Source organism: Octopus sinensis, linkage group LG19, assembly GCF_006345805.1.
Source record: "Octopus sinensis linkage group LG19, ASM634580v1, whole genome shotgun sequence".
Lineage (NCBI taxonomy): Eukaryota > Metazoa > Mollusca > Cephalopoda > Octopoda > Octopodidae > Octopus > Octopus sinensis.
This window is the reverse complement of record NC_043015.1, coordinates 13530487-13544121: the sequence shown is the minus strand read 5'-3', so window position 1 is coordinate 13544121 and position 13635 is coordinate 13530487. Positions and strand designations below refer to the sequence as shown.

Below are 13635 nucleotides of genomic sequence, written 5' to 3'. Positions count from 1 at the left end.
TTGTCTGTCCTTGTTTGTCGTCTCTGTGTTTGTCCCCTCTGTGTTTAGTAAAGAAATAGGTAATCTTTTGCTTCCTTCAATTTATCTAAAATCTTCTGGTTTTCCGCACTTAAATCGCTGGTGCTAGTCGTCCCTTTCTTATTGGTAGCGTTATTATTATTTTTCCTTTAAATTCTTCTTTGGTATGAATTTTATCACTTATGTTGTTGTTTGGCTTTTCTACTGACTGGTATTTCTTTTCCAGCTCTCTTGTTATCTCTTTCTCCTTCAGTTGTTGTTGTTGTTGTTGTTGTTATTATTATTATTAGTATTGTTATTCTCTTGTTTCCACTTCTTGCCATGTGTCTTCCTGACGCCTAGGGCAAAAAAACTCACCGTATGCATTATTAGGCCATTAAAATAAACACACAAGTCATGTGATAGAATTAGAGGAAGGAAGAAAGAAAGAAAAAGAATAAAAAAGAATAAGAATAAAAGTTAAAAATCAAATTAAAAAAGGAAAAATGAATAAAAGAAACAAAGAAAATAGGTGAGTAAAAAAGAAAGAAAATTCACAGTGACAGTACTCTTCTCAATATGAGTGACATACCAGTTAAAACAATTTTTTGCACTTATTGCAAGGATGGTAAACCAAGAATCATCCTCAATTTTCAGTTCCATTTTTGAGCATTTCAAGTGTCCCTACAATCACTGGTGTTATAACCGTCTTGAAATGCACATTTTTTCGATTTCAAGCCACAAATCTTTATATTTTCTGAGCTTATCAGATTCTTTTGCCGTGGTATTATGATTACAAGGTATGATCACGTCAATCAATAAACAAATTTTATTGTTTGGTCTTTCACAACAGTATCTAGTTTATTAGCTTTGGTTTATTATTATTATTATTATTATTATTATTATTATTATTATTATTATTATTATTATTGTTATTGTTGTTGTTGTTGTTGTTGTTGTTTTCCTTCTCAGAGTGCTCGGTGTTATTTGCTCTGGTTGATTCTGTGAGAGCGGATAGCAGCCTGTTGTCAGAGGTCTCACCGGGTCTCTTTCTGCACACTATAAGCTTTGATACTTGGTTGTTAATTATCGTGGAAGACATTCAATATCCAAGTATCTATCTCAGAATCCTAGCTGTCCCCAGCAGAGCAGTTTTTTTGGGCTTACTCTGCTCTCAAGTCAAATCCGATCTCTCTGACACATTTCTCGTACTTGGCTGTTAGTGCTCCGAGTGCTCCTACAACTCTTCTCAGACACTCTCCTCGCAATCCACATTCTTGCAATTTCATCTTTTTTGTAGTTTGTACTTTTCAATGTTTTCTAGTTCTTTGTTATTTATGTGTGCATCTTCAGGTATGGAAATATCTATAACCTTGGTTTCCTTTTTCGTTTTATCTACCAAAACAATATCTGGTCTCCGAGCATCGATTAAGAAGTCACATTCGAGTGTAAAATCCCACAGATTCTTATATTCCTTGTTCTCGGTGACTCCGTCTTGTTCATGTTCATACTTGACTTCTTCTTCTTCTTCTTCTTCTTCTTCTTCTTCTTCTTCTTCTTCTTCTTCTTCTTCTTTTTCTTGTTGTTGTTGTTGTTGTTGTTGTTGTTGGTATTATTATTATTATTATTATTATTATTGATAGTGATGATAATGACGATAATGACGATGATGATGATGATGATGATGATGATGATGTTACTGTTGTTATTGTTGATGGCGAGCTGGCGGAATCGTTAACACGCCGGGAAATATACTTTGCGGTATTGCGTCCGACTTCACGTTATGAGTTCAAATTCTGCCGAGGTCAACTTTGCCCTTCATCCTTGTGGCATCAATAAAATAAGTACCAGCTGAGTATTGGGGTCAATGCGATCGACTTACCCCTTCCCAAAAATTTCAGAGGAACGGATTAGTAGAAAGGATTTCAGGGTAAATGAGTAGTAAAAATTATTATTATTATTATTATTATTATTATTATTAATATTATTATTATTGAGTGAGAGAGCAGTGCATGCCATCAAAGTGATAATGGGGTAAAATATACGAAACCCAGTATACCCATTATGACTACTCGTCTGATAAGGGTACATCAGACACATACATCACAATCATATGTGCGCGACATTATATTAAGAGAAACAGTGCATGACCTTGTAGTGGGGCCCAGTTAGCATTTTCTTCAGGTCGAGTAGCCCATCTCGCTCAAAAGTTACCTGGATAAGGGGTGTTTAAGCATGTTAAACGAAACACCCATGTTTCCAGAGATTAATTATTCAAACCCCAAAAGAATTCCTCTCAATACGTGGCTATGATATCCCCACCACTATTTCTGTTCGTGATCAGAAATGCACATATCGTCAGCCACTAAGGGAATGCTCAACTGGTTAAGGTCAAACAACTGACAAACAAATCTGTGGTATCGAGCAGAATATTTTCTGTAACCCATCTTTTATACCAAGACAAAACAATGTACATGATAACACTTCCAGTCAATTAAGACGAGAAGCCACGAAAGCCACTGCGAGGTACTACATGGGGGCATTTATTATTATTATTATTATTATTATTATTATTATTATTATTATCCAACATTTGGTAGTTTCAGGCAAATTTTTACAGTATCACCTGCTATATCTCCGTGTTGCTGGGGTGTGTGAAGCATTGCGATTTTTTGTGCGTGTGTGTGGCGGGGAGGGATGCAAACTCTTCCCAGTATTGTATTGCGTCAGTTTCTTTTGTTATGAGGTCTGGTGCAGTCTTTTGTTGTATTAGTGTTTGTATTGTGTGTTGTGTCTGTAATGCGTTGGTTATTATTATTATTATTGTTGTTGTTGTTGTTGTTGTTGCTGCTGTTGTTATAAGGTCACTTTTGCTCTCAATTGCCGTACAAAAATCCCCATTATCCCATCCTCTTCCGCCTCCACCCCCTTCTCTTTCTTATTTAGTTTCTGCAATGAGTAGTCCACAGCGTTAGAGACGGGCTCAAAAGTTAACAATAGCAAGGTCAACAGTTTCACCAAACAATATTGAATCTAGTTAGATCGTTATAAAAAAAAGATAGAAACTGAAAATGGTACTTACAACCAAATAATTATGTAAGTGATTGAAGGAAGAGACACAGCCAACTCTAAGTACTCCCAGTCTCGGATCAGGTAGGCCAAACCGGCGAGAAGGACGAATCCAAAAGCAAAAAAGAACTCGAAAAGAATTCCAGTGATTTTCCGATATGTAGGACCGACTATTTCAATACCTAGAAACAACAAAATTAACAACACAATTTCAGAATTTCATCAATTTCAAACAATAATTTGTCCTGCGCGGCAAATGCGAATTTCATTCATTAATATCTAATATGTTTTAAAAGAGGAAATGTATGTATACATTATTTACATTTGACGGATATTTGTTCTCATCTTGTTTGTTGTTAACACAACATTTCGGCTGATATACCCTCCAGCCTTCATCAGGTGTCTTGGGGAAATTTCGAACCTGAGTTCTCATTCCTAAGATATTTTCCGATGTTATTATTATTATTATTATTATTATTATTATTATTATTATTATTATTATTATTATTATTATTGTTATTATTATTCAGGTCACTGCTTGGAATCGAATTCGGAATCTTGGGGTTAGTATCCCGTGTTCTTAACCACTACGCCATATACCCGTGGGCATATGTATTCTCATGCATAGAGTTGCATGTCTAGACATGGTTCATATATACTTAAATGATAAATTTCTGGAATGTTTTACATATTTTTACATTTCGAGTGATGGCTTGGATCTATAGTCTTCGAATTGGCTTCCGCCTTTCTGGTTTTGAGAAGCCTAATTTATCAAGATTGGTTCTTAGGCAGTGTGTTACATATCCCAGTTCCCCAATAATTACAGGTATAAACCTGAACATGGCGTAGTGGTTAAGAGCGCGGGATACTAACCCCAAAATTCCGAATTCGATTCCAAGCATTGGCCTGAATAATAATAATAATGATACTACTACTACTACTACTACTACTACTACTACTACTACTACTACTACTACTAATAATAATAATAATAATAATAATAATAATAATAATAATACAAATAACAACGACAACAACATCAACAGCAAAAACAACAGCATCGAAAAATACCTTAGGAATGTATGTATGTGTGTGTGTGTGTGTGTGTGTGTGTGTGTGTGTGTGTGTTTGTGTGTTTATTAAGCAGTTACCCGCTCTCTACAACATACCATTATCTTTCAGTTGATATGGATTATAGTATGATTATACTCATATTCAGTTTGTCCTTCTATGTTATGACTTCAAATTCCATCAAAGGAGGTCTTGCCCTTAATACATCCGGGGTGATAAAATAGACAGCAAAGAAATACTGTTCTGTATTGCAAGCGTAATCCTTAATGTATTCTTATATTTTGATTATTATTTTGATCTGAAGACATGCTTTTACAGAAAAAGAATATAAACAATACAGAGGGGATAACTTTCTAACTCCCCTGCAAAGACGTTACTAGAAGCTTTAAGATTCATCCATCTCCATTGATTTCTTGCACTAAAACACACACATTCACATGCTGTTAAATCTTGGAATTTGATCACACAGCTAATGTTCAATATGTTTCGATTGAGCTTAATATATGACTTATTCTATCGGTGCCATCACTAAATACTAAATGCCAGGTGTGCTGCTGTTTTGAGTTATCAGGTGAAATAAATATCCAAGATACTTTTTCCCACGCAGAAAGTACCGGAGACTCTCAGCTGTATTTCTAGCTCTTTTGAATCCATCGCAACGTCGGAAACTCTTCCGTGTCATCAGCAGGTATCTCACGGCCACAAATATTTCGCTCCTTAGCCTGTACGCTTCGCTTGAATGGACTGAATTAGTCTTCGCTTCAGGAAAGGTTCCATACTTTGAGCAGCCATGCCTGTCTCTTTGGTGGCTTGATTTAGTCTTTAGGATTATAATCCAATCGACCCAGTTGCCAGGATATAGCCAACCAGCCCAGCTGGAAAACCGCAACAGATGGATTTCATAGGCAATGAGGCGCGTGATTTTCCTTACAAGTATCCATTCTTCAGCTGGCACAAATCCTACTACGTTCAAAATTTAAAATCTTTCTTTTGCACCCCTCAACAATTAATAGAATAAGATGTTACAGTAAATTATTGATTGGTCGAATCCAGGGTACAATTTCAATTACATATGCATTGTAACTTAATTTTACTCATGTGATAATGCCCTTGGGAAGGCCATGGATAATATCCAGTGTAATCTCCATTTACTTAGATTGTCTAAAGTAGCCAACATTTGCTGCAATAACGAGGATTCTGAAGGACCGCACCACAGAAATTTACGGTGTACTCTGTACTACATGGGCAGGGAACCTGTTTTATTATCAAAAGCGAATTTCCAGTTAACAAGAATTTATGCAGGGAGTAATTTTTAATTTTACAAATTAATTTAAATTATACTATTTTGAGCAATTTTTACAAATTCTTAAGTTTGTAAATTGAATTACTGTTTTGATTATAATTTTGTTTTTCATGTGAATCTTTGGAGACTTCGTCAGAGGACGGCTTCAGATGTCAAAATGGGCGAAAATTCGCTCTTGGAAGATCCTATCACTTACTCTTCTAGGACAATGTCCTAAACTTGAAAAATTGCTTTTTTATTATTTAGTTGGATTTGTTTTTCAAAACTTAAAACCCACAATGTCACAAGTTAAAGAGGAAGGGTATGGGCGATCAGAGTATATTACTACTACTACTACTACTACTATCACTACTACTGCTGCTGCAACTACTACTACTACTATACTACTACTACTACTACTACTACTATGACTACTTTATCGATTTCAGAAGTTTGAAAGGTAAATTCGATCATAGTAATTTTACTCATGATACAGAATTGAAAAATGATAAGTACCTTAAAGCCTTTATCCCATAATAACAGCGTCTGTGACATTGTAAGCAATATGTGATTGTTCGACAAGTAAATTGCATGGCTTGGACGACCTTCCCTTCGATTGTTATAGCTACAAGCAGACTTGTTTGCCAAAGGCTTTAGCAGATATCTACTGTTTCTGGCGACAACAATCTCCCACTCGTGAGAAGTTAGTGAGCAAATATGCTTTTGATGGGACTCTGGTCAATTTGGTCCTGTCGAAAGCTTTTGGCAGGGTCGGCTATGAAATATCTGGCTGTTAACTACAATGCAAACGGGTTCGGTCTCGATCTCAGAGGATAGACTGCTTTATTGTATAGAATCAGCTATACAATTGTCAGGCTAAATGACCAACAATCAGAACCGTTTCGAATCACGCAACCGGCCAGCGAAAGATGTTTTCTCCCATCTTTTCTGCATGTCACTGCTGAGGATACTCGAGGCATTGGGATGCGTCCCGTTCGAAGGAAACCTGGGCAACCATATCGGCATACAGGTGTCGGGATGATCGACAACGTTCTAAAGTAATACGAAGCAGTGATGGGGATTTAAGTCTGACAGTAACAAATAACAAAACACTTCTATTTTATAAGACACTGTTGCTGTATCGAAAGATGATTACATGCTGTCTCTCTACGTCAAATAATGCGAGTTAAATATATTTGTTATGCACAAACTACAACTTAGATACAAGTAAGGAGCATTTATGGTTGGTTGTAGGCTGACAATGTAGAGATTCGGTTAATTTTAACTATTGTTTCTTAATTTAGATTTCAATGAATGCTGTATGACTTACCTATTACAAAGGCCGTTGTAATTATTCCGGCACATGCTATACCTTGTGCAAAACGAATCACAGCCAGGGAAATAAATTCAGGAACCCAGGTGGTGCCAATACTGGTGCAAATGTTTAAAAGATATGAAATCAGCAAAATCTTCCGGCGACCAATTCTAGAAAAAAAAACAAAACGAAACAAAATATAACATACTACAGAACCTGTATTGTACAAAAAAGTCTTGTATTCCAATTTCATTTAATACATTATAGTTGTATCCGTTAAAGTGTTACAATATTTTAAGTAATCTAAACTATAACAATTGACATTTAATAATTAATAATTAATATGTATGCATATATCAATCTTCAAAGATGCTTTCATAATGACTTTATTAAGATCAGTAAAACTTCGAACTTCTTTTTTAATATTTAAAATTGCTTAAATTAGTTGTTCAAATATAGCTTTTTGAAAATTTATTTAGTTATTTATTTATTTATTATTGGTCTAACAATCAAACATTACATATCCACTAAAATTATATTTGGTTTTCTTTTATTAAATCTTTATTCGATAGTTAGTAAGCTTTTGGAAATTCATAGCGGGAAAACCCAGGACCGAAAGCGAAGGGTAAAATATAGGAGAAGCATCAATATACTGAGAAATGGGTTCAAATGGTGACAAATGAAACTAAAAATGAATCATTTAGAGACAAATGCAATCAAAAAGTGAGGACAAACCTGGCAACATGAAAAAAGATGAAAGAAGAAGAACTCATAGTGAAACAAAATCTGTATCTAACTAGACGAAAAATATGAAAAAAAAAAACCTAAGTGCTAATTTTTATTTGATGTAACAGATAAAAGCTATCAATTTAAAAAGAAAAAAAACGTTCAGGCCAGATTTTATCGACTATTAGGGATTTATACCAGACATTTACTAATAAAATTTACTTCGAAAGACTACCGATAAACTAATCCAGAATCTAAAATTAAGTACTCGTTCTGTGAAAGAAACCTTCTTTAGTACGAGGACAAAACTTTAAAAACAAATTCTTTGATGTACTAAGTGATCCAGTTTGAAATTGAAGAAGAAAAACCTGTTACATAAGGTGTACAACCAAAAACATCATTCCCGAGGTAAAATATTTGTGAAGTTACCAGGCATTTACATGAAAGTAATGTTTTGATAAAATACGCCTGTGCTGGCTGTTGGGTCATGGCATACGACAATAGAGCTAAACTTTCTTAGTTGATGAAATAGTAAGTGAATGACCATCCTATTGTTCATAACGAAATATTGGCCATTGAAAAGTAAATATACTCTAAAATGTATAGTTTTTCACATTTTTGTTATAACTACAATTTAATGCCCACTACTACCGAATTTGTTTCCTCACAACATTTTTAATAATGCATGTTTAAAACAAAAGCTTTTTAAAGTGAGATTATGTTGATGAAGTCATTTTTGTTCAATAAAAAAGAATGATGCAGAAAGAAGAGTTCATTCCTTTTTAAGCACTCAAAAACTTGGTCATGATCTTTGCAAAGCATATTGAAATCAGAAGAATATTGTAGTTGGCTAGTTTGCTCTTGCTTCCATTACTGGATACTTTCGATCTGTATTGCAACAAGCTAAAGCAAATTTTGAACTTTATTCATCGTGTCAGAGGCACGACTGAGTGGTTAGGAACCACGTAGTTTCGGTTTCAGTTTCACTTAGCGATATTTAATATATCTTATACTATAGCTCAAAGGGCAAACGATGCCTTGTGTAGAAGTTGCATAGAAACTGTATGGAAGTCCGGAGCATATATATGTATGTGTGCGTCTTTACACTTGTGTTTGACCGCCCTACCGCTTGATAACCAGTGTTGGTTTGTTTATGTCTCCGTAACTTAGTAGTTCGGCCAAAGTTACTAATAGAATAAGTACCAGCTTGAAAGAAAAGTACTGGAGTCGATATGTTCAACTAAAGCTTTGCAGCCAAGTTCTCCACTCCAGCATGACACAGTCGAATTACTGAAACAATTAAAGTGTAATTTCCTATTATAATAAATATATCAATCATGATAATGACAGATTTTTTTCTTATGCAACAATTATGAGCAAGTTGCTGAACTATTTAAAGTGAATTTTTAAAATGTCTTAAGAAAACATTAATTTGAACAACCTAATTCTAATTTACACCGTCATAAACATATGTCTACAATATTTCATAGTAAATGAATGCATTATTAAGAAACTTTTGAGGAATTAAAAGCCGACAGTGGAGTACTGAATTGTAGTAATGCCAGCATAATTAGTTTTCCGATTGGCTACTATTGTGCTTTAGTTTCTTCAGTTAAGAATCAACTAAGTCGCTTTCTGTTAACAACAATAACAAGATAATTTGTTATTGAAATAAGCTGAAGAAGATTAAATCAAGAAAGAATCCTATAATGAGAGTTGAAATATCTTCAAACGTTTCCTGCGAATTACTTTACTTCCTAATTACGGAAGTAGGAAATTTTGAATTAAGAAAAATCTGTTATTTCTCTGTGCTTTAAAATACAAGGTTTTTGTCATATAGAATTATATAGAATAGATGTGAGCGTATAAGTGATCTTAATAGCTTCAAAATTTTGACCAAATGAAATATTTGAAGTCTGAACACTAAAAAATTATAAACGTTAGGAAACAGGAAAGATACAACATATTGATTTCAAGTTTTGGCATGAGGCCAGCAAGTTTGGAGGTGGGGCTAGTCGATAACAGTGATCTCAGAATTCAACTAGTACTTATTTTATTGACCCCGAAAGAATGAAAAGCAAAGGTGATCCCGGCGGTATTTGGATTCAGAACGTAAAGTCAGAAGAAATGCCGCTAAGCATTTTTCCAGCGCGGTAACGATTCTGCCAGCTCGCCATCTTAAAGATACAAAATATTGGTTTCAAATTTTTTGTACAAGGCCGGCAAATTCGGGGGAGGTGTTAAGTTGATTACATCGACCCCAGTGCTCAACTGGTATTTATTTTATCCACCCCGAAAAGATGAAAGACAAAGTCAATCTCAACGGAATTTGAACTCAGAACGTAAAGACGGACAAAAATATAAAAAAATATTAATATTTCTAAGAGATACCATGTAATATTTGAAGCAATTATAATTATAGGCGGCGAGCTGGCAGAAACGTTAGCACCACGGTATTTCGTCTGTTTTTGTGTTCTGAGTTCAATTTCCGCTGAGGTCGACTTTGCCTTTCATCCTTTCGGAGTCGATAAATTAAGTATCAGTCGTGTACTGGGGTCGATCTAATCGACTGGCCCCCTCCCCCAAAATTTCGGGCCTTGTGCCTAGATCAGAAAAGAATTCTAAGCTATATCATTTTATAATCACTTGTAAAAAATCGAACTATCTGAATGTCATTTTTGTCAAGGAACGAGTTACGAAACAAAATCGCAAAATCAAGAAGTGCGACTAAGGAAAGAGATTAAAAAATCCCCTCATCATTCCGTAATTTAGAAAAACTATGAATATCTTTACTTAAAATAGTGAAAGGGAATGCACCTGAAATATTTTATCAAAACCGAAAAATGATGAAGAAATGGTATACGGGGTTTTGGTTTCAGAATTCCTTTCTAGAAATTACGTGAGAGTTAGGAGTAAATGTGTTAGTAACACTAACTAATTTTGCAACCCTCCACCATTTGTAAAGAATTTCTTTCTCCAAAAGGATAACTATACATCATATTTTTTTAAAGGAAGAAAATGTCATAGGAATGTATTTCAATAATTTAGAAGACAATTTCGAAAACATGTTCTCGCTTATTTATAAGTGATATGCTACAGTAAAAGAATATCAAGAAATATATGAATATGTTCTAGATAAATATCTTCTTCAAATAATATTTAAAAAAAAAATTTTTTCTTATCATTGTCATCAAAGTATTTTCTATTCTGTTAGATAATTTCACTCGACTTTTTGTATTCACATCTTCAAACATGTACATATATGTATTTATTTGCAGTTATATACATACTTAATATGTATGCATATGAATATTCGTTGGAAAACAAATGAAACAACAAGATTAATTTTCCAGTTTAAATATTACAGAGATTAATATCAAGAATTCATTTCGTTTCTATGTTGGAAATTGAAACGTTCACTGTTGTCTCCAGTCTGAGCATAGATTCCTCTCTTCCTTTTATCAGTCTAGGAAGCCCCGTGAAAGGTCATGGACACTGCCCTATCTCTTCTTACTTAGCTATAAAAAGCCATCTATTGCAACCGTATCCGTCGTACCTACTGTAAACATAATATTAACATTTACTAATCGTTTTATGCTGAATAGAAGCAGAATACAGAAATTATTGAGTTAATCTTTATAACTTACTCTATTCTCCCTACCCATCATTTCGTAACTGCAGAACATCTGTTGTTCTTGATTACAGATGTAGATAACCCGCTTGGAGGCTGACATTCTAAATACGAACTTTGTACAACCTAAATAGATAATTAAGTATGATACTATATCATAATAATTTCCGGATATATATGTATGTGTGTGTGCGTGTGCGTGCGTATCTAGCGCTTCATAGAAATACTGACGTAGAATTAACAAAATGCTCCGTATCAGAAAAATGTAGATCCCCAGGTCATTTATTTTAAATGGAAAGGACCATTAGGTTCATAAGTAAGAAAGTATTCTTGAAAGATATATAAAAAAAGATGCAAACAGAAATTCAAAGTCCTTCTGGAAAAGTTCTAGTTTAAATTTGTTTATAGCTCCCTCTCAGATGACCGTCACCTCACAAGGAACGTATTACTGCTTTCATAATTAATGTAAAACTAAAAATTCATAAATTTTTAAATGGAAGCTAGAAAGTGGTCTTCAAAACGAATCAACAGACGAAAAGCTCTGCTGGTTCATACTGCAAACTCAAATGATATGACGAGAAACATTGCAGCCGACATACTATCGAGTTTATTTATGTGCAGCAATGGACTTAGCCAGCTTGGGCAGAAAGTAATATGGGCCCAGAACCAGGCCCAGATTGTGATAGAGTTGTAGTTACTATTAGTCAATAATATGCAATTGTCACGGCCTGTATGGAAATATGTGTAGATATGAAAGAAGGAATGCAATTTCGTAATTACGTTTAAAAAATTTAGGCATGAATCTAGAGTAAAAATAATTCTCTTTATCACATACAGTTTTGAATTATATATTCTATAGTGATATCTTCCTCAATATGATTAACATAGTTTATAAGATAAAAAAAATTATTTGAAATACAAGTATCAAAATATGCATATAAAATAGGGAAAAGGTAGAGTTGAGCAGTTGTACATTCGGCTATAATGGTACCTGCAAATCACCCAAATTGGGGTGAAGAGGCGGACTTACATGTCGGATAAACTCCCCAGGATGAATGCTCCTGCCAAGAAGCCCCCCATCACACTCATCTGCGCGTGGGTGGAGGCAAACTGCTTATCACAGACAAGGTCCATCTAATAAAAAATAATTTCGAGTAAAACGAGCAATCAACAACACAAATGTAATTATGACCACACACGTTTATATATTATAAGTATGTGTTTTATATATACATATATATGTGTGTATGTATGTATATATGTATGTACATATGTATGTATATGTATGTATATATATATGTATATATACACATATAAATATATGCATACATATAACATATACACATGTATATATAAATGTATATGAATATTCATATGTATATGTGTACAAATACAACCATCTCAAATTTCACTATCTTTTATTCAGGGATTCATAACTAAAAGATCAGACATATAGTAGACACGATCACTCAGTTTATAAAGCACCGAAAAATTTTGAAATGATGGTACCTCTCGACTTATACCGAGAATGAACGTATATTAATACTTCTGTATACATAGGTATTAAGTTCTCAATAATATGGCTCGCTGGTATACTTTGGACTAATATATATATATATATATATATATATATTAGAATAAGAAAAATGGAGACAAACGCTCAAGATATTATTTGAATATGTTTATATATATTGAAAACAAAGGTGGATAGGGAACGCTAGTAATTTTTAAATGACTTATTCATGAACACTGTTTATATCCTCCCTGATAAGATTGATGCATTTTTTCACATTATTCTTCCTCTTTATTTTTCATACATCTATAGAAACATATATCGTTGATAGGGTGATATAAATGATTTAAATAACATCTTGAGCGTTTGTCCCCATTTTCCATTATTCTTATGTTTTCCAGAACACGTCTCACTTCTCCTCGGAATTAAATCCCACGCAAATGTGATTGATAATTCCTTGGACGCTTAAGTGACATTTGGCTACCTTGTAACCGTTCCTCTGGATCTTTCCTTGCAAATTGAACATTTATGTATCTCTCTCTCTCTCTCTCTCTCTCTCTCTCTCTATATATATATATATATAATATATATATATTTTGTATATATATATATATATATATATGTATATATATATGTATATATATATATATGTGTGTGTGTGTGTGTGTGTGTGTGTGTGTGTGTGTGTTATATTATATTCTTATAATATTACAGATCATATAGTATATACACATACAGACACATATATATTATATATATATACATTATGTTTATATATATGTATATAAATATACTATCATTACATATAACATGTATTCTCATATACATGTATTTATATCATATTTATGTGTACATTATATATGTATTATATATATATATATATATATATATAATATATATATATATATATATATATATGTATACATATTGACATATGTATATATATACCTACATGTATAAAAAGATACATACATATATATATATACATATACACATATATATATATATATATATATATATATATATATATA

At 33.3% G+C, this 13635-nt stretch overlaps 1 protein-coding gene across 1 annotated transcript in view; it reads right to left on the bottom strand.

The window, feature by feature from the left end:
- LOC115222009 (organic cation transporter protein) overlaps nt 1-13635 on the bottom strand; it is a 55035-nt gene that overhangs the window by 15557 nt on the left and 25843 nt on the right. Inside the window, exons 3-5 of the mRNA XM_029792121.2 lie at nt 12122-12225; nt 6750-6904; nt 3080-3248 (exon numbers count right to left, since the gene is read on the bottom strand). Of these exons, the coding sequence (XP_029647981.1) occupies nt 3080-3248; nt 6750-6904; nt 12122-12225 (428 nt within the window). The remainder of the gene's footprint in view (nt 1-3079; nt 3249-6749; nt 6905-12121; nt 12226-13635) is intronic.